Genomic DNA, 21,417 nt, shown 5'->3' with positions numbered 1-21,417 from the left:
TCTCCGCCAAATTCTTGAGATAATAAAGTGCACACTATTTGCATTCCAACTATTGAGGCATGATATCCTTTTAATCCAGAAACGAATAAAACTAGAAACGTGATGTCCAAAAGAAACCTCAGCCGCTGGATCACTCTGATCGCTCGCTCTTCCCGCCAAGGTCTTTACAAAGATACCCTCCATTTCTTCCACCAAATGCAAAGAGAAGGCTTTGGGCCACAGCGCTATGTCCTTCCCAGTGTTCTCCGAGCTTGTGCTAACCTCTCTGATCTGAGAACCGGAAAGGTTTTACACAGTTTGATCGCTCGCTGTTGTCTCGATTCGGATCCCTTCATCAGTAGTGCCCTCATCGATATGTACTCCAAATCTGGCCTTCTCGGCGTTGCCCGACTATTGTTCGATAAAATGGCTGATAGGGATTTAGTTGTTTGGAATTCCATGATTTCGGGCTATGCCCATCGGGGATTAGCGGAGACTGCAGTGGTTTTATTCGTCAAGATGAGATCTTTTGGACTAGAAGCGGATATTGTGACTTGGAATGCACTGATTTCTGGGTTCTTTCGTCAGGGTAATGATCAGATGGCGGTGCATTTGTTTATAATGATGCGGATTGAAGGGATTGAGCCTGATGTGTTCACTTGGACTTCAATTATATCTGGGTTTGTGCTGAATTTTCACTATGAGAAGGCTCTTGGGATGTTTCAGGAGATGGTGGTCAGTGCTGGAATTCTGCCAAGCTCCGTGACGATTGCTAGTCTCTTGCCGGCTTGCGCTAATGTCGCTGATGTGAGACATGGGAAGGAGATCCATGGTTATGCTGTCGTACTAGGTGTTGAAGATGACTTGCTTGTGAGTAGCTCTCTTGTTGATATGTATGCCAAGTGTGGGCTTATATCTGAAGCGAAAAAAATCTTTGATAACATGAGAGAAAGGAGTACCGCCTCGTGGAATGCCATGATCTTTGGGTTGGCGAATTCTGGATACTGCGACGATGCACTCAAGCTTTTCGATCAGATGGAGAACGACAGCATGAAACCAGACCACCTAACATTTACAGCAATTTTTACAGCATGTAGTCACGCAGGAATGGTTGAAACAGGAAAGAGCTTATTCCAGTCCATGCAAGAAGAACATGGAATTGAACCAAGGTTGGAGCACTATGCTTGCATGGTGGATTTACTCGGCCGAGCAGGGAAGCTTGTTGAGGCTTATGATCTTATCAAGGATATGCCCATAGAGCCAGATTCTTTTGTCTGGGGAGCACTGCTAGGGGCTTGCCGAGATCATGGTCATATTGAGCTTGCGACAATTGCCGCTTCGAGTTTATCTAAGCTTGAGCCAGAGAGTGCAGCGAGTCGTGTGCTGCTCTCAAATTTGCTTGTGGGGGCAGGAAGAAGACTAGATGCTGTCAAGATGAAGAAGCTGATCAAGAAAAGGAGACATAAGAAGTTTATGGGGTGCACTTGGATGCAAATTACGTGATGATATGCTTTTGAATGGAGACACACTAATTCAAATACCATCTCGGAACATGGTCAGAAGAACCTTTATACAGAGATGCACTTCTTTTGATTTTTTTTTTTATTATCTGTATACCCATGAAGTTTAGCTGATCCAAAATAGATGTAGCAGTTAAAAGCAAAAGTAGGGAGGAAAAAAAAAAAGTGCCGCTTCTTTGGTAGCCTAAGCTGCAGAGGATCTGCATCCCATTTTCATACTCCTGTAATTGTTTCAAAATGGACATTGAGAAGACATTTGATTCCTTTTGACAAAAAAGTTGTTAAATTGGAAATTTGTTTATATGTTAACTCTTGCCACATTCTGTTCCTTCATGATTCTACCTTTTTTTTCTAATTGTTTTATTTTAGGCATATGGGCTCAAATTTCACCTTACATTTCTTATGTTGGGCTTGATAATATTTAGATCTTTCTTTCATATCCTCCTTTAGTTATGGTAATAACAAGATTAGGCTTTTGTACATACCTCCAATATAAAGTATGGACACTTCCTTATAAAAAAATTTATGTAGTTTAGAAAATGAGTGTAATTAGTTTGAGCTCAATGTTACTATTATCAAAACTTTGAAGAATCTTTGGTGTAAATAGCCTCTCCTTTTTATGTATGTGTTTAGTATGAAACACAGATCTAGCCATTGATAGACTTAAGGGTATAAAGGAGATCTCTCCTAAACCAGTTAGAGAGAGCGACTAAAGAAGCATTGTTTTTTTTCGATTTGATTATTTTGACAGCAGAGAGAGAGGTTTGAAGTGGTAGGTTATCATTTTGAATCAAATAAGATAAATTTAAATTTAATTTGAATCTAATCTCTTAAATGGTTAATTTTTATACTCAAATGGAGAAAGAAGTGGAAAATAATAAAACTTGCCGACCTAATTATTTCTCGATAATTTTCGAATCCTTACATTTGTAATTAAAGAGAGGAAATCGAGATTATTGTATTAATATTAGGAATTAGACTAGGGTTATTATAAGTATTTGCCTAATTATTATATTGGAGGGTTGTGCATGTGGTTATCAACTCAAAATTTGGAAATTTTGCTGGGCCTTAGTGAAAATTTGTAAGAGATAAAGAATCTAATCCACCAGGGGGGCCCACCGTTTCTCCGGTTAGCTCTCCTCCCACCCTCTTCCTCGTCCCAAGGAGCTCCAGATGAGAGGATGGCATTGGCAACAGTAGTATCGATGCCTCCATCCGTATTTCTCATCACTGCTCCTAAATCTATCTCCTTTCCCATCTCCAACCTTGCGAATCCAACTCTCCCAGAGACCTCGTCTGCTCTCTTACGGCGGAGAAGAGTAGTAGGCAAAGTTCAAGGGCAAAGGTCTCAGCTTTGGAGGATTTGCGCTGGCACAGGAGATGCCTTGACTTCTGAGGCCGCGATAGAGAAAGCCCAACAGTTGATTCCGCCCTCCACCGAGGATGGCGCCGTCTCCTCTATCGTCGGGGCTCTTCTCGCCATTGCGTTCGTTAGTCTCTCCATTCTCACAATTGGGGTAACTTTCTTATTCCCATGGCTCTAATGCTATGTGGGTTGGTGGCCTTTTAGCTTTTCAAGGGCTACTATTTGAATTTAATTTATTTCTTTCCCCAGTTGTTTTGATGGTGGACTCTACTGTTATTGTGTTAAAGGAGAGTTTTGTGGCTTGAGTCGTCGCTAATTTTGCAACTGGGGCAGGTTATCTACTTGGCAGTGCAAGATTTTCTGCAGAAAAGGGAGAGAGATAAGTTTGAGAAAGAAGAGTCTGAAAACAAAAAGAAAGGTGGGAAGAAGAAAAAGGTCAAGGCAAGGGCTGGGCCGAGAGGTTTTGGCCAAAAAATTGAGGAAGAGGATGATTAGCTCCATGCTACCAATGTGAGCGAATATTTGTTTCTCTTTTTTTTTTTCAATTTTTTTAGTCCCTTGATTAATTGATTTATGTGTGGTTTACTGCATTTGAGACAGTAAAAAATGGTATCCTTGTCATGATAAGAAATTCAGATGCATGTTGAGTCATGGAATTACATAAAACCAACTATTCCTTTCTGTCTTTGTTGGATCCTAGACACCTACAAACCAAGAGGTTTTTCACATTATAGAAGAATATGGAAAGAGGAAGAGAAAAACTTAGATGAATGGAAATATCTGTTTAAATTCACCAAGTATACTTAGACACAATCATTTGCTTTTGCTTATCTTGTATGCCTTATCAAACTTATTTGTAGGTATCTAGAACGAAGAAAAAAGACTTAAGTAGGATCAATGCCCAACTGAGTATGTGAAAGCCCTATCTGTTCTGGCCAATTTACTTCCTCAGCCAGTATGTACATCAGAATGTCTATCCTTTACATTCTCCATGGGATCAACTTTAATATACTGCAAACACTTAAGCTGTAATTTTGATCCCTGTTAACTCTTTCAACAAGGTTGTAACTGTTTCAGACCTTAATATCTCTGATTATTCAAACTATATTACAATATAATATAGGATAGACCGGATTGTATATATACTTGTAAGCATGATTCCTGTATATGACGGAAGAAGGTCGGCAGTTGGCACATGGAGTCACAGGGGCAGTAAAGATATGCCAACCAGTATTATGCAAAATCCCTTTTAGCACATTATGTATCTAATGGCACACTACATACCGCTCGATACGTGGAACATTGACTTATTCAGTTATTCTTCTAGTCTTTTTATAAGTGTTCTTGTTCTTCAACAATAACCACAATTAAAATATCAGAGGTAGTCACCTTGTGCAACTTGGTAATCATTGTCAAACATTTCCAAGAGGATAAAAACACGGAACCTTGAGGCCTACGACCTTCTATGCTCTTTCTGCATCTGCATTATTTCCACAGCACTTCAGTGTTTCTTGAAATGGTATTTACAAGGAACCATAGCACCAGGTAACTTGTAATAAGTAAGAAGTATCATTTTTGTGCGTACAAAATTACGACTCCAAGCATCATTCAATTTTAATCCGGCAACCTAGCATTTGTCACAATAGTGTGTAGTATGCAGAATCAGTAGAAACTTTTTCAGCAGGTTATCATAATGAAACAACGGAGACTTCCTTTAATTATTGGCAGCATGTGATTTCATCTTCAGCTAGATAAATTGAAATTGAAACCCCATCCCTATTTAATTTTTTTCTGGGGACATTTTATTGTTTCTGTAACTTCCTGATACCATGATGCATTACTCTATTACAAAGATTACTTCACTTTGTTATCAGACCTCTTCGATCTGCAGTCATTACTTTCCCTTATGGACTGATTGCTAACTTAAACAATAAACATTACGTTCCCCTGCTCCTTATTAAGCCCTAAAAGAATAACTGATGGCACAAGAGAATGAATGGGCTGCAAGCAGATTTGTTGAATTGCTTGTCTTCATATGGTAGCTAACATTTACATCATTTCTTTAGAGTCAGTAAGACTTCTTAACGAGCACTATTGCCCTCAGGTAGCTGCAGACTAATATCAACTTATCGGCATGCCGTACAGTACAAGGATGGGGAGCTGCATTTGTATTCGCTGTTCTTATGATGAGAGTTTGAAGTTCTGCCTCATTTCGTTTGGCTGGCAGCATTTCTGTATCACCTGCTTTTCTTGCATGAGAATGATCTGTGATTATTTGAACATGGTTTTTTTCCAGGCCAAGTAATACATAAAGTTTGTTGCAATATCTGGTACTCTTGTGTGATTAAGGTGAGTAATGGTAGAAGCATATATCTTATAGTTCTCACTGTACTCTAATTCTCCTTTCTGCATGTGAAAAAGAAAAAGAAAATCACTGGAGCTTCAGCAATACATCAGAAGCGAGAGACAAACTGAACGCCCAGCTAGTTAAGCAATTGTCATTATTTCAATGCCAATCTTTGCAAGGGAATGATAACAGTAACAAGTTTCTAATACATTCTGGGCTACATAAGTTGCAAGCTGGTATTTTGTAATTGCCTATTCACAAATGTGCAGTCATGTTGCTCGACAATATGCCGAGGAGAATAACATTGACAAAAACAGATGTTATATCACAAATTCACAATGCAATGTGTTGCATAAACTGAGTTGAATCCACAAGTAAACTAGATAGGGAAGAATCTGAAGTTTAGAAAACCAAAAAACTACCAAACTTTGGATAATTAATTAGCTGTCAAGAATGGGATTCGAACCCATGCCCTTTCGGACCAGTACCTGAAACTGGCGCCTTAGACCAACTCGGCCATCTTGACTTTTATGAAGATTTTAACTAGTATTATAAAATCGACATATTGTATAAAAATTTAAAAAGCACTAAAAAAACTATTAAGTTCTAGGGGAGCAATTTATATTTCAAAATTGTTAAATTGGAAATTCGAGTGACTTATATAAAAATTTCTCTAAAAATTAATAACTTTTTTAATATAAGTTGTTAACAGGTCTGCAACTATTAATTTAAAACTCGTCGTCTTAGTTAACAGTTTTATAATTTACCTAATCACATAATTAAATTTTAAGATGAATTAAACACATTATAAAAATATTTAATAAAATGGCAAACTTAAAATAGTCAGAGAGCTTTCTATCATCTTATTTGAGTTGTAACTATATAGGTCTTAATAAATATTATTTCTTTAATATTAAAGAAAAATTATGGCAGAGAAGCACTATGCTTGAAACTGACAACTCATATAGCTAGCCATGTCTCTTCAATAAAGATTTCTTTTTTTTTTCTTCTTCTTTGGCCTGATATCTCTTCTACAAAGTTGACAAAAAGACATCATAGATTTCATAGTTGTATTTTTCTCAAGAATTCATGTGGTTCCTGGCACTAGCTAAGGTGGAAATAATATATCTTAAATCTATATACTTTTTTTTAATGCAAAAGACTGGATGATTTATAAAATAATTCAACTCTATGATCATATGATCATACTAGTAAGCACTGACTAAAACCCAGACAAAGCCATTTTTATCTCTATGATGCCACCTTTTAATCTTTTATATGTAAAAATGCAATTTTTTTTTTATAAGCAGTGCATAATTTCTATGCACATTATTTTTTATAAGAAAATTAAAAATTATATTTTTTTTCTTACGTGATTAGACTTAAAATCACTTCACTATTTTGTGGTATAGACTAAAGTAAAACTATTAATTTTTTTATTATATTTAACTAAATTATGAGTCAAATAAAAGATACTCCTTAGATATAAAGTTATAGATGATTAAATAAATTTTCAACTGATTTAAAATATAATATTAATTTAATTTTAGATGATAAAAATATAATAAAAATATATAATTTTTTGTCAATTGAAATACGATCAATATTTTTTAAATACGATTGAAAGTTTATCTAAACTTATACAACTTTGTTTCTAATAAGAATTTTTAAATTCGAGCTCTAATTTAATCAAATATAATAGAAAAGGTTACGGATTTAGATAAGATATAAACACATGAGGATAAAGTGAGACAAATAAAATTATAGGAGATGAAATAAATTTAGGCTAATAGCACTAAAGCATAACTTTCCTTTTTATAAAAAATGATCACATTTTACTTATTCATTAATATACATTTTATGTACATATTTAATATATGATTGCAGCAAAGTAAATCCTATTTGCAAGCAACATAAAATGTGAGCATGGTTATAATTTAAACATCAAATTTCTCTTAAAGTTGAGGTCTTATATGTAATTTCGCGTAGGAGTTATCCATCGTCGGTGAGGCACTGCGGCGTCGTCGGCGTCGCGCTAAGAAATTTCCAGCCGATCTGCCGTTCATCTTCACCTCGAGATTCGCGCTAGGCATTGCGATATTTGCTCGCACGACTCACGGGTCGCCCAAACAGTAAGAAAGCCACAAATTTAACATCCGAATCCCAAATTCGAGTTCAATCCTTGCTCCTCCTCCTCTGATTTCTTAAATGGATGAAGACTTGGAGAAGAAGACTACGTTCAATAGGTTGGAAATTTCTTTCTTTTTATCCCATTTAATCTCCTTCCTTTTATTGCTGCCTCAAAGTCCCTTTACCAAGCTTTAATTTTTCACATCGGATCTAATTTGGTCCAAAAAGTTTCAGACACTCTATGTCAGTGCTTAAAAAGTTAGCCAATTTAGTGTCTTATGATCACTATAGTCCTCGGAATCCACGCACCCTTTTAGTTGTTTCACACCCAGTTGTAGACTTTGATTTCTTCTTCTTGATCTTCTACGGGGTTGGTTTAGCCTTCACCGTATCTATTAATATATCACGATGAGAAGGAATATATCGTCCTTTGAACAGTTTACATGCTGATGCTTTTGTTTCATCTAGTTCCCTCTTCATACGAGTAATGAGATGGTTTTGATAAGTTTATTTGCATTTATTGGTGTCAGATTAGTATTCTGAGATATATTGCTTTGCAAATTTGTGATCTTTAAGAAGTTTGTTGAATTCTGTCATTGTTGGTCACTGATGCCTGCTGTCATTTTCATGTTGTATTATTTAAATTCTATGATTTATTTAGCTTCCAGTTCTCGCTTTTAGTCTTTTGAGCTTTTGATGCATTGAGTTTATTTTGACCTCATGGAGGGAAAGATCAGTTGTGAAAAGTTTGATATAATATAATATAATGGATCCATAATCTATAGGCTTTAGCTTTTGCTTCTTTCCTGCCATGATAAGCTGCACTGTTGTGCATCTATGTGAGTTATTGTTGCTCATTCTTTTCCAGTACACGTAATAATGGAAATTTATCATTGTTAACATGAGAAAGGTATGTCACCTCCCTAAAGAAAAAAGAAAAGGCTGATTAGCATTTAAATACACAACTTACTGTTTGAGATTTTGGTTATTCTGCAAACTTGGCAGCTGCACTCCACTAAGAAAAGAAACCTACATTAAGGGTGTATGGTTTCAGATTCTGAAATTATCAAGTATTACTGTACTTTTCTTGTTTCTATTTCGGTTGGCCGAGTTTAGGATAGTATTGTAGCAATGAGTCAGGGAGTCTTCATTCACTGCATCTTGTTGTCACACCGAATACGATATTGTGACCTACTTTTGCAGCTCCGATTCTGTTGAAGAAGTTTCACCTATTGGAATCGAACTGAGCAAGAAAAGGAAGTTGAGTCATTTGATCATGCCAGTGCCGAAACACAAATTTCGAGACCGGTCAAGTAGCTATTGTGATCAGTTACTGACTCCAGAAAGCTTAGAGTCCGATGAAAATTCCCCTAACGAAGTAAATGACACAGAAACAACAACTGCACCAGAAGAAGAATCAGACATTGATCGCATGGATGAAGAAAACAACAAGCAAATTTCACGGGATGATTTGCAATTTGATCCACAATGCAAGAACACGAATGCATTATATCCTGGAATGGAAGCATATGATGATCACACTATCGCAGAATTTGCAAAACTTGGGCTGATGATTTCAGATGCAGTGAGTGAGGATGACATGCATTGTTCCAATGGTATATCATCAAATATGCCTAAAATTTCATCTGCACAGGCAGTTGGACATGGTATAAATTTGAGTACTTGTTGTCATAACTCATTTCATATGCTTCCTTACACTTTGGTGCCTAAATGTTAATGATACTGCCCCATTTACAGATGCTCGATTGGGTGCGTCAAAAACAACTATTGATCAAGAATTCGAGCAATACTTTTCCATGCTCATGCTTTAGCTGCTGTTCTATAAATATGTAAATATTCAGTATTATGCAGTCATGTAATGTTCATCAAAGAGGGCTTATCTCTGTCACTATATCATAACTTATACTTCTGTACATTAGTTACTGTCTTTTTTGCCATGATGTGAATATATATATATATATATATATGAGTCAAATATGCTAGCTGAAAGCACCAAAACGAATTGCTCTTGGATGTTTTTCTATTTTGCAGCTGCTGTGCTTCATTGCAATTTGCAGGCAAGCATCTATCATACTGCTAATTTCCTCCAAATGAGCAAATGGACTTCCTCTAATCTTTATGGTGGAAACACAATGTTATTTAAAACATGTCCTGCTTTCTAAATTAGATTCTAGTCTGCAATCCTTTGACCAAATTCTAGAACTTAACTCAGTTTAAAAACTTAGAAAATATATTTATTCTGATATAATTTTTTTATACTAGTACATTAAGTAAGCAACTATTTAGGTCTATATTAGTATAGTAATATCTACTTATCTCTCCTCTCCTCTTCCAATTTAATATATTTATGTATACTAATTATTATTTTACTCTTGAAAATAATTTTAATTAACTATCATTTGAATCACTCTCTTTTTTTTTCTTCATATGGACTAGCTCTCGAGGTGTATTTATGGTGATGACGGTGGGCAGTTTAGTGATGGCAGTGCTAGGTGTGATGTGATCTAAACGACAGCAATGGTGTGGATAGCAAAGTAGATGGCGTGGATCATGAATGGATATCAGATTAGAGGGGAAGAGGAGGAAAAAGTAGACCGGCCCTAAGGACTAAGAGGATTGATAGACGAAAGGGGAAGAGGACGTCGGCCTTGGTGGTGGGTGACGGCTAGAATAAAGGACGTGAGTGAGATAGAGGGGAGAAGATAAAGATAAACTTCAGTATTCCTTCTTTCATTCTTAAGATACAAACTATAATACCCTATTTATAAAGAATAAAACAAAGAGATGTAAGTAAAACAAATCCAGAATTAATCTCATCCATCCATCTTCATCTCTCCATCGCAGTTTGATCGTGGTTTCGTCCTAGATAGAATCCAAATGTTGAATAAGAATAGGAAAATTGAAGGTAATGATTTCACCAATCTAATCCACCTAATTTCATAGTCAGACTCAATTCAGATTATACTAATATACAACTAAACACTAAAATAGTTTATATCGGTAAAAACTCTTTTATGCTATTATAAAAAAAGTAAAATAACTATACTAGTATTGGTCTTATTACACAAGCCAACTTAGCCTAAGCTACTAGATGATGGTCAAAAGACTATGTAAATTCTTTCATGTGAAACTAAACCCTCATGTGGTGGTGATTTTGAAATTAACAAAAGTATAGTTAGAGGCATACAGCATAGTTTAGCATACAAAGCAGGGAGTTTTATCAAGTAATGGAGTTGATATCATGTTAAATAACTAATTGAATCAAAAGCTTAAGTTATTAAATAATAGACAACTTGTGCATATCACACTTCTAACACTATAATTAGATATATTAGAGGAATCTACTATTTGGGAACACATCAAAGGAAGATAATTTCCAATTGGAGGGAGACGAAAGCCTTTTGAATTAGTTAAAATTTATTGTGTCATTAACGTATTCCATAGCAACAATTAGCTATTGACTCGGATACTCATTCAACTCCAATATCACCTCTATTCTAGCACAATTAGCTTAGTCTAACTCGACTTAATTAGTTATCTAAGCTTATGTTCACCTGTGGAATAAGAGTGGAATAGGCAATAACTATTCTAATTTTTAATACTAGAGAAGAAAACTAATACTAAGCATACGTTATTCTAATATTTAGTTCAATACTAATATAAGGAGTAATAATTACATTAATATTAAAATATTTAAGAATAATAAAATTGCTCTTTGGGGTCAGGATGAAGTGTTGAAAATTAATCTAATGCTTTTAACATATTTATAGTCACACTTGTGTAGACTTAAATGCATGCATCCATAACTTTTTCCTTATTTTGAAATCCAACTCTCTTATTTCAAACTAACAGCTAAATATTTCATCAAAATTACATCTTATATTACACACTAACTCAATCACCAATTTATTATTAGTATACATTTTATCAATCTACTTTATATCAAACTAAAGAAAATTTATCTTAATTTCATTAAAAGAATCTATTTCTCTAATATTTCCTTCACTTTATATCACATTCTTATCTCTTATTCTTCTTATCTCTCGATCTTTCGATCCGTGACCTTATTCAAGGACGTCGTTCTCCTTTCCTCATCTTTCTTTCTTATTTTTTCAAATCCACCGATACCACCATCATCACCACCATCCATCCACCACCTAATCCATCTTAGCAAGGGACATAACATTATTTTTCAATTCATAAATTATCACGTAAAAATCACGTGTGTGTCTATATAACATGTTTACCCTATGTTTTGTAAGGAAGAAAGAGAGAAAATAGTGCACAGCTTTAAATGAAATATTTCTAGTAGTTAATGCGTCATAAAAGTTGAGATTGGTTACACGGAAAGCGGTGATAAATGAGGAATTCAAATATAATTATCCTTAATAACTAGGCTTGGATAATGGCAAGAAACAAAAATCTTCTTTTATATATTCTGCCATTTATTTTTCATGGAAAAAATAAATAAATAAATAAATAAAGATAGGAGGAAAGTATAAATGGTCAAAATCCACCCACCTCCACGTGATCCCAACGTCTCGCTGTCAACCACCTATCGACGTGTTCGCGGGCCCACACCCACGTGGCCCTGCCGCTGTTGCTCCCATCCAAGATTCCCGCCGTACGAATCCAACGTGTCCTCTCCACGTGGACCAATGGGTTTGCCTCCCAGGACCAGTAATCGACAGCTCCCCGGGCCCAGCTGCCCCAACAACGACTGACCGTTGACCGGGTTCGGCCTCCCCCACCCGCCCCTACAGCGCTCCGATAAGCATAAGACGGCCTTAGCGGGTCCCACCCGTTAGTGGCACCGGGTGCGGTCATATCGCAATTATGGATCCGGGTCCCGTTATGGCATTAGTGCGTCGTTTTCATTACATGCTGCACGTGGGAGCAAAGCTGTCAAGTTCGCTAATTCACTATTGCCTATTAGTCAATATTATATAATTTAATAAGTTTGATTAAAGCTCGTAGTTTGAATGTGAGCCAATTCAAACTTGACAAGTCATGCTTGGCAGAACTTGATTGGAAGTTGTGGATTCCGTGGGCTCGTTTGGCTGCACAATTAACAAATTCTAATTTTTATTTGATGTTTGGAATAAAAATATATAATAGTTAGAATAAGAGACAAAAATAATTAAATTAAGGATTTCTAGTTTGCTGTAAATGAATATTTGTTTTTTTTTCTTCCGAAAAGATAGAAAATAGGGTTTAAAATTGAATATGAATTAAAAGTATCTTCTACAACAATTTTATTATTATTTTATAATTGTGTTTACAATTCTTGGCCAAAAATAATTTAATTTTATTTATCATAATTTACACAATATAAATAATATCATAAATAGACCTTCTATATGAAAAAAAAAATACTTTTATTATAAACATATTCTAAAGTGGTGGATTTTAGTATTGAAGAGGGCAAATTATCCCAACCAAAACCTAAAATAAAAAACATTCAGAAAAAAAAAACGAATTTATTTTATTTTTCTATTCTAAAATCTTATTCTACCATTGACACTAGTGTTTTTAGAATAGAAAGGGTTTATTCTGGATAAGCACACTTATTCTATCTTACTAAATGATCATCATAAGATATTAATAAAAAAGAAATATCATTATATTTTTAGAAAATAAGCATCACGAGGAATTGAATTTATGACACCTCGTCCTATTTTAGGGTTCTAGTCTTTTAAGTGCAACTCCAATACTAATTATATTTTGAACCCACCAACTATTATTATGTATCGGTTTTGCTCTTTTAAGAAAAAATAAAGAGACACATACAACTCTTGAATTATCTTATTGTGTCGCTAACACTCTTTGTTAAAAATTCTGTTATAAAAATATTAAAAAATTAGCTAAATAAATTAAATGGATAAAAATGCCCCTACTTTATCTTTCTATACCTAATTCTACTTTTCTCAACAAAAGAAATAAAATAATTTTAATAAAAATTTTAAAATATTAAATAGGTTCAAATTAAATCTAATATAATCCCGTATTCGAGTTTTCGCTCCATATGGATTGAGATTTTCTTACCTATCTTAATGTCCTATATTCATATCTATATCCAAATCAATCTATACAGGTACTATTATAAAGATTATAATATAAAAGGTTCTTCTCTATACTTTTATATAAATCTCTTAATTTAATTTTTGCATATTTTTACTAGGTGTGAAATTGTAATTTCCCCAAAGTCGTTAATAGAGGAGCCAAACTTGAAAAGGAGAGATTGGATTATTAGCAGCTTAATATTAAGAGAGAAGAAAAAAAAAATGGAGGTGGGCTATAGCCTATAGACTACAACCGCCTACTAATCGGTGGGACCAACCTCCCCACGTGCGGTCCAATTCAACGCGGCTCCCGAGACAACGAAGCAAGTGTGCCGTGTGCGTCCCCACCGAGGGATCGGTGTGGAGTCCCCATCACGACCGTCCGACTTCGTACGACCTGTCCCGAGAGGCGCACCGCGATCACCACCGATGGTCCCCCCCGGCCCTTTCTCCCGGAGACAGCTGTCCCGATACCATCCGACGGCCGAGATCACTCGTACCACGCCTAGTAAGTATGTGGGAATAAGAGATAAGTTCCAATGGACGATGGATCGGCATCTGGGATAAAAGAAAGGTTATCCGGAATAGAAATCGGAATAATTCGTACGACGGTAACGTGTTTCGCTTGCCTGCATGAATCGCAACGAGGAAGGGCGGGATTGGGAGTCCAAATAATATATAAAAAAGTTTTTTACGGGATCCAATTCTATTTCTCGCCTCGGACTCTGATGGCTTTGACTGGATTCCTCTTTTTTCTCTATTCGCTTTTCAGGGCTTTGGCCTTTGGGGGACCTTTTTGGTTAGCAGTCGTCTTCCACGTGCGCTGGGCTGGTGTTGTCTAATTCGCATACCCACTCCCAGTCTCAGTCCCAGTCCCAGTCCCAGTCCTCCCACTATCTTTTGAACCATATAATCAACTATGACCAAAGAAGTAAGTGGTCGTAACTAAGGAAGTTATAAATAATATTATTTTATAATTTGATGGTTTGTCTTAATTTGATTGATAGACACTTAGCTTAGAGAAGCAGCTCGACAACGCGATGGTTTGAAGCAGATCTCGGTGCGTTTAGTTTGGAGTAATTGTTCGATGAAGTATGTGGCTTGAAGTTAAAACTAGGGAGCTAAAAGTTTAATATAAGTGTCTTTATATCTAACGAGGGTTGACTCTTTGTCTAACTTATATCTAACCTTCGAGCTTATGAATGATAAAAAAAATAAAACTTTTGAGCTATATTATTTAGATTCGAAGTATATTTTCTCTAATTTCTTTAAATTTTATCGAATCCTTTTTAGTTTGTAACAAAATTTTTAATTGAGATATGGAGTTTGTAGAATGTTTAATAATATTATAGGCAAATTGAATGAGTTCTTCACCAATTCATCAAAGAATTATAGTAATTGCCATGGAAGCACTACATAAGTGAGGTAAATCGCTGTCTCATAGTAATATGTCTCTTTTATGGAAGCATATTATTGTCCTGAAAAAAAGTAGTTGTCACAAATTATTTGAAATCCTTGATTGAGAGAGCATAGTTTAGAAAACGATTTATTTAACAGAATTTATATGCCCTCTTATTTGGGATAAAAAAAACCTATAGTAGTTTGGCAAATAGTTAAAAGACCATATTAAACTTTAATAACTTGGAAAAAGAATAACAGATTGGTTAGAATCTCCAAATTATATTCTACCCCTTAGGGTAACTATGGTGCGACCGATTTTCACTTACATTGATGAATTTTAATCTTAAATGCTTAATTCCTATGTAGTTTGCATCTAATTATATACGTTAGATTTTCCATCCAAACTGAAGTTAGACCAAACTATTTCTACCATCATGGATGCTCATATAAAACTGAATCACTACAACATCCCAAAGATTAAGCTCCAACGATTCTGCCTTAATCACTATGAATTTAGGCTAGCCAATATGAGCATATATGCACAAACATAAAAAAAACACAGAGAATAAAGAAAATGATTATCTGGGTACGATGAGCCGGACTGGTGGCTCCTAAGGCTTCGCAATGGTGACAGAAAGTAGGCAAATAGTTGTAACGAAGAGGTGAGCTGAGACAGGAGGGGATATGCAGCGAAAAGGGAAATGTCGGGTTTGTGGTAAATATTTTCCCTATATTCTTAGGGTAATCTATAATTTATCCTATTTTCTTTATCATCATTTAAAAATTAAGCAAGAACTAAATCTCTAGGGTTTGTGCTTAGAATTAAATAATCTGAACAATATAAAATGAACCCTTCAAAGGACTAAGATACAATACCAAAAATTGGCCCCATCATCTATATATATTTATATATTTATTTGTGCCGTACAATGGACCCACTATAAGCATCCATAATCTATGTAAATGTTTTCACTATATTCTTTATATCAAAGTATGAAACTCTAAAGATCTCACAACAAAATGGAATATGTCTCTTTCATAGCTACATAATTAAATTCAGACCTCATATATATATATATATATAATTTTATTTTTCCTTCTCAAGTTGTGGTTGTCGCCTACCATGTAAACCCTATTTTGGCATACGTGCAGGTGGCTTCAAATGCGCTTGTCATGGTCTCAGATTAGACCGTGGCATTTTAATGTGCATGCTTCTAAAATCACCAAACATGCACTTCTCACCTTATATGCTGATAGCTAGCAATAGAAATAATTAAACATTTAGTTACACTTCGCTTTAGAATTTTTTTTAGAAAAAAATTCTGCAATAAATTTTTTATTTTAAAACTATTTAACTAAATATTATAATAATCTTATTCTAAAATATAAATGTTATTCATTAAAATTAGACTAATCTAATTACTAATTTACTATTGATATATGTCCCGTCAATCTATTTTATATTAATTAAAAAAATATTTTTCAGAAATTCATAACAGATGAAAAACTTAATTTTTTTTTGTTCATTTATAAGATCAAATATAATTATTATACTATTTATTTTTATAATAAATACATTAATTAGACGAGGCCTTATTAGTATAGTTAAAATTGGCAATTAGTTTTGCTCCATTTCTAACGAACTAAGATTTTTTTCTTTTTAGCTTGAAGGTTAGATATGGGCTGGACAAAGGGTCAATCATTTCTAGATACAAAAGCACTTAGGCTCCACCGAACTTTTAGCTGCTTAGTCTAGGCTTCAAGCCATATACGTCGCCGAACAATTGCTCCAAATCAAATGCCATTGAGATCCGATTTAAGTCATTGTACTGTTAAGTTGTTCCTCTAAACTAACCGTATTGCCGAGTCATCAACTGAATCGAGTCAAACCACCAAATAATTTCTCCACAATATTACTTGGGATTAGACTTTAACCATAACCTTCTTGGTAATAGAAAAGTAACTACAACTTTATTAGAGTTAGTTGGTAATGAAATAAAAATGCATGTCCTTTTTTTTTATATATTCGTCTTCTTCTTGAACAGCCTAATTAAAATTTACTATTGATAACAGAGAAAAAGAAAAATAGGATATTTTTATCCATCTAATTAAGTAGTTAATTTTTAAATATTTTTTCTAACTATATTTTTACACACAGAACACTTAGTGATACGTTTTGATAATTCATGAGTATAGGTCCCTAAAATAATACGAGGTAATAGTTGAGTGGGTTAAAAATATAGTTAACCAAAAATTTAATTGGTCCTAAAAATTTACAAGTTGATTTAAAATAATATAATTATCTAGCAAATTAATTATTACAAAAATATCGACGCTATTAAATTGCATTAATTTCAACATTTGCATTATTAATCTGTAAGTTTGATTTGAACCAAAGAGAATTAAGTACTTAAGTATTCTGACGGTAACCTGTAATTTGTACTAAAATATCATCCGGATTCAGACGTTTTCTAATAATTACTCTGCTAAAAAAAAAAATTTCAGCACAAATTATCTATTTCCATTGAAGAAGGTCATCAAATTTGGGAAGAATAGTCAATCAAGTAAAAGGAAGCAGCCAATTAAGGCTGCAGCCTCCTTTTCTCCTGTCTCCTTTTCACAAGATTTAACATAAATTTCTTGACATTATATTTAACATCACACTCAGTGCTTAAAAAATCACACTGCAAATGCCTGCAGCTGCATCAGTTTGCCACCCCAGTCTTTTGGCAGCGTGCAGCAGGCATTAACAGTGATTCCATACCCATCACCCATCACCCATCACCCATCACCCATCACTTCCTTCAATTCAATTAATTCACAAAACTCCCTCTCTCTCTCTCCCTCTCTCTCCTCTTCCATTGTTCTTCCAAGCCATCAGGCATCAGTCAGATTGGATAACCAGAAACAGGACCTGAAGAGGTGGCAGCAAACTTTGTGCCAAAAGACCCCAAAAATGAAGAAAGAGAAAAGAAAATAGAAGAATGAATCTTTTCGCAAGATGGGTATTGAGAATAGTAATATAGGCTCTCTTACAAGTTACAAGTATTAGCTAGCTCTCATCAAGCCGCAGTGAGTGACATATACTAACAAAACTAAAGAAGAGATTCCCTCAGATCTAACAAGACCAAAAACTATATACAAAAAGTATGGAGATGGAGCAAATCTAATCCTAGATCTCTTCTCCTCTCTATCGACGTACGTCACGGGTAATCTCGCCAGCAAATGAGCATGGTGACGCAGCGTCGCATGATGTAGAATCGAGCCCTTTGCTCCTTCACTAGACTCGCACACCTACTCGAGAAAGACGTACTCCTACTTCTCCTCATCTCCCTCGCACTGCTCGATGAACTCCTCAAGCTCCCCTTCTTTGATAGCTTCCACTTCTCGTCCATGTACATCTCCATATCCCTGGATGCCTTTGGGTTTAGAAAGGTGAGAAGAAAGATGAGATGGGGGACTGGCTGAGTACTGGGGGAGGAGTGGGTATTTATGAAGGGAAAAGGGGAGGAGGGAGGAGAGCAGTGGAATTGGCAGTGGCGTGGGGTATAGATGACACTTGGTGACTTGGGTCCTCGTGCCTCCAGAGTCCAAACTCCTTTCTCTCTCTAGATTTGATCTTTTTCTTTTCACTTCTATATATATATGTGTGTGTGTGTGAAATAGTACTAATAAGAGATTGGCTTCCCGAGGCTCATGATGTAAGAGAGAGAGAGAGAGTGGATTATCTAATTGGAGATACGTAAAAGAAAAGAAAGACTGGTGGATTGCTGCTTTGGGATTGGATTTTATAGATTAGAATGGACGAAACGGTGAAAAGGACCTGAACAGGCAACAGCTATAGTTTTCAGTCCTTGGTTAATTAGTTACTCGTTTAAGAGATGCGTGTTGTTCTATCAACCAGAGAGAGAGAGAGAGAGAGAGATGCGTGATGGGGATTCACATCTGATTTGGGGAAGGAGATTGCTTTTAAGGTTAAACTAATCTAAATCAAGGTTCCAACTGGCATCATTAGACTTCCTAACACTTGGTTACGTGCAATTAATGTAAATTTATTGTACTGCCCCCATGGATCGAACAAATTGTTTTCGATCTTACTAATTTATGACCGATATTATATATTTATTTATTTATTTATGTTTTGTATAAATAATATTAGGGCTGAATTACTAAATTTAGCTAACGTTGTAATTTTTTTGAAGCTACGAAATGTAAAAGCCTAGCTGCCAGACGAGGATCAAACTACCATCGCAATTGTCAATAAAGCTGTCTAATTTACACCCATAGGAGACACACTTGGATCTAGTGGCCACACCCACTAGGTGTTCCGAAGTCTGCCTCTATTAATCGGTTTCTCAGGCCTGCTGAAGGCGAAATATGACATGGCTGGAGAGGACTCTGGAAGTTGAAGGTGGCGCCACGGGTCAGGATGTTCTGCTAGAAGCTCCTATGGGAAAGATTGCTAACCAAGGAGATACTGCATGTTATTCAGTTAGGAGGGGATGACAAGTGCTGTCTGTGCGGATTGTTCATGGAAACCATAGAACACCTGTTCTATGCATGTCGATACAGCAAGGAGGTCTGGGCCATGTTAGGCAAGGTGCAACCAGAATTTGAGGAGCTGGGAGATCCCGCAGGCTCGGAATGGATCACCATGACATGGGGGAGGAGCTCAATAAGCGATGACTACATCAGGGCCTTGATAGTGGCCACCTGCTGAGGCATCTGGGAGCAACGCAACCGAGCTGCCTTTGGTGAGAGCATGGAGGCGGCATGCGCAGTGGCGAGACGAGCCCATTGCATGGCTGATGAGTATGCCTTGCCCATGGCCAACAGATCAGAGAGAGGAACATAGAAGAAGGTCGGGTGGTGCAAGCCACGGGAAGGGTGAGTGAAGCTAAATATCGATGGGGCCTTCCGCATGGGGGCTTGCTAGGCAGGCGCTGGGCTGTCATCCGGGACGATATGGGTAGGTTAGTGATGGCTAGGCGGGAACCCACTCCAGTAGTGTCACCCTTACACGCAGAGGCATGGGCAATGAGAATGGGGTTAAGCTTATTAAGGGCAGAACAACGGGTGGAGGTTGAGTCAGACTCAGAGTGGCTGGTGAAGATCATGAGAGAGGAGAGCCCATGCCCATCGCAGATCCAAAGTATAGTACGCGAGTGTAAAGCCAAGATAGGTGGATTGGCTGAGTGCACTGTAGCCCATGTATGTAGGACAGGTAATAAGGCTATTGATCGGGTAGCGTAGCGGGGATTGGGTACAACCCAGGCCGGTATGATCTGAGCGGATGACCTAACACCACCGGACTTGTATGTTTTGGTCGAGATGGAAAGTTCTCCATCTGAGGCAATTATAAATAGCTAATACTAGCTCTTTTACTAAAAAAAAGCATACGATGACTATGCGGTCCTCCTTGCAAGCCCTCTCCTTATGCAATCTAGTCATCTAAATTTGTCGACCCATGCCACGCCATTAGGGCCGATATTTGGGCCCGATATATTCTGGCCCAAGAAAATCGGTCTCTTGCTAGCTGCCATTGCTTGTTAGGAGTCAGCGCTGAGTAGTTTCCATTTCTCACGGTTACTATCACATGAACGAACAGCCATAACGTGCTCGAATTTTGCGTTATCTCCACACGTGTTGCTTTTTATTCCCTCTTTTTAATCTTTTCGACGCGTGGAAGAGAGTTCTCATGTAGAAAAATGATTAGTTTGAGTTCAACAACTACTGTGTCTTTCTTAAAGTCTAATAAATGAGAAACATGAGAAAAGAGGAATCAAGGAGTTTTTCTTTTCTTTTATTTTTTATTTTTAACCAAACGAGGCATCCTTGGAAAATTAAATACCTAAATAGTGTAAGGTCTACCTTTCATTTTAGATGTGAAATGATAGCACATTTAGCGTTTTTTTTTATGTTTGATATAATATGATAACATGGTTAGTATTTCAATCTAAATATGAATAGGCTTTGACACTTTTCTTTTTCCTAAAAAAAGTTTGTAGACCGATCATATTATTAATTCAATTCAATAATTACAATTTGATATAAGAGAATAAAAGAGAGAGAGAGAGAATAAAAACCCAAAGAACAAGTCACTTATTTGATTGGATTACGAGTCTTACAACAATAAAATTAGAGTTTCAAGCATGAACAAACACTCAAACACAATAAGAAAATAGAAGATAGAGCAATACTCTTGAAACAAGCCTCTCGCTTAGCCAATCATGACTGCATCGTAGATATAATAGCATGAGTTTTGAAAGAAAAGTTCTCAATAAAAGACAACCCCTAGATGGAGAATCCAGGCGATTTATCAAAATCCAGATGAGGACTTCATTTGAGCTACCTGTGAAACCAAGAAAAAGGAAACAACAAAGAAAGAGATAGCAAGAAAGAGAATGAAGCTAGATTTGTCGGTTACATTCACAAAACTGAGAATCCTATTCTCCAAAAGTTTAGATGAAAATCTAAAGGACTAGAATGCGATTCAAGCTCAGGCGATTGCAACTTATTTTGGTGGGCTATGACCAAGGCTGGTGAGATCCACAACAATCAACAGCCAGCGCAGATGCAACGATGTAGAAA

General features: G+C 36.1%; 2 protein-coding genes, 1 long non-coding RNA gene and 1 other non-coding gene across 4 annotated transcripts; 3 read left to right on the top strand and 1 right to left on the bottom strand.

Moving 5' to 3' along the window:
• The first annotated feature begins 33 nt into the window (after positions 1–33).
• On the top strand, positions 34–1,736 carry LOC140799316 (pentatricopeptide repeat-containing protein At5g59600). The gene has a single exon (XM_073153597.1). It carries the CDS (start codon positions 103–105, stop codon positions 1,480–1,482), a length of 1,380 nt encoding a protein of 459 aa, XP_073009698.1. The 5' UTR covers positions 34–102; the 3' UTR covers positions 1,483–1,736.
• A 3,343-nt stretch (positions 1,737–5,079) lies between these two features.
• On the top strand, positions 5,080–5,420 carry LOC140782244 (uncharacterized). The gene is made up of 2 exons (XR_012107841.1): positions 5,080–5,214; positions 5,287–5,420. It is a non-coding gene; the product is annotated as an uncharacterized lncRNA (long non-coding RNA).
• A 237-nt stretch (positions 5,421–5,657) lies between these two features.
• Positions 5,658–5,738, bottom strand: TRNAL-CAG (transfer RNA leucine (anticodon CAG)). Its single transcript has one exon. It is a non-coding gene; the product is annotated as a tRNA-Leu (tRNA).
• A 1,417-nt stretch (positions 5,739–7,155) lies between these two features.
• Positions 7,156–9,338, top strand: LOC140782618 (uncharacterized). Its single transcript, XM_073129292.1, has 3 exons — positions 7,156–7,458; positions 8,546–9,009; positions 9,101–9,338. Exons 1-3 carry the CDS (start codon positions 7,421–7,423, stop codon positions 9,172–9,174), a joined length of 576 nt encoding a protein of 191 aa, XP_072985393.1. The 5' UTR covers positions 7,156–7,420; the 3' UTR covers positions 9,175–9,338.
• The last annotated feature ends 12,079 nt before the right edge of the window (positions 9,339–21,417 follow it).

Source organism: Typha latifolia, chromosome 1 (genome assembly GCF_019914945.1).
Source record: "Typha latifolia isolate L0001 chromosome 1, TyphaL0001v2, whole genome shotgun sequence".
Lineage (NCBI taxonomy): Eukaryota > Viridiplantae > Streptophyta > Magnoliopsida > Poales > Typhaceae > Typha > Typha latifolia.
Note: the sequence above shows the minus strand (reverse complement) of the source record. Positions and strands in the feature narration are given on the sequence as shown.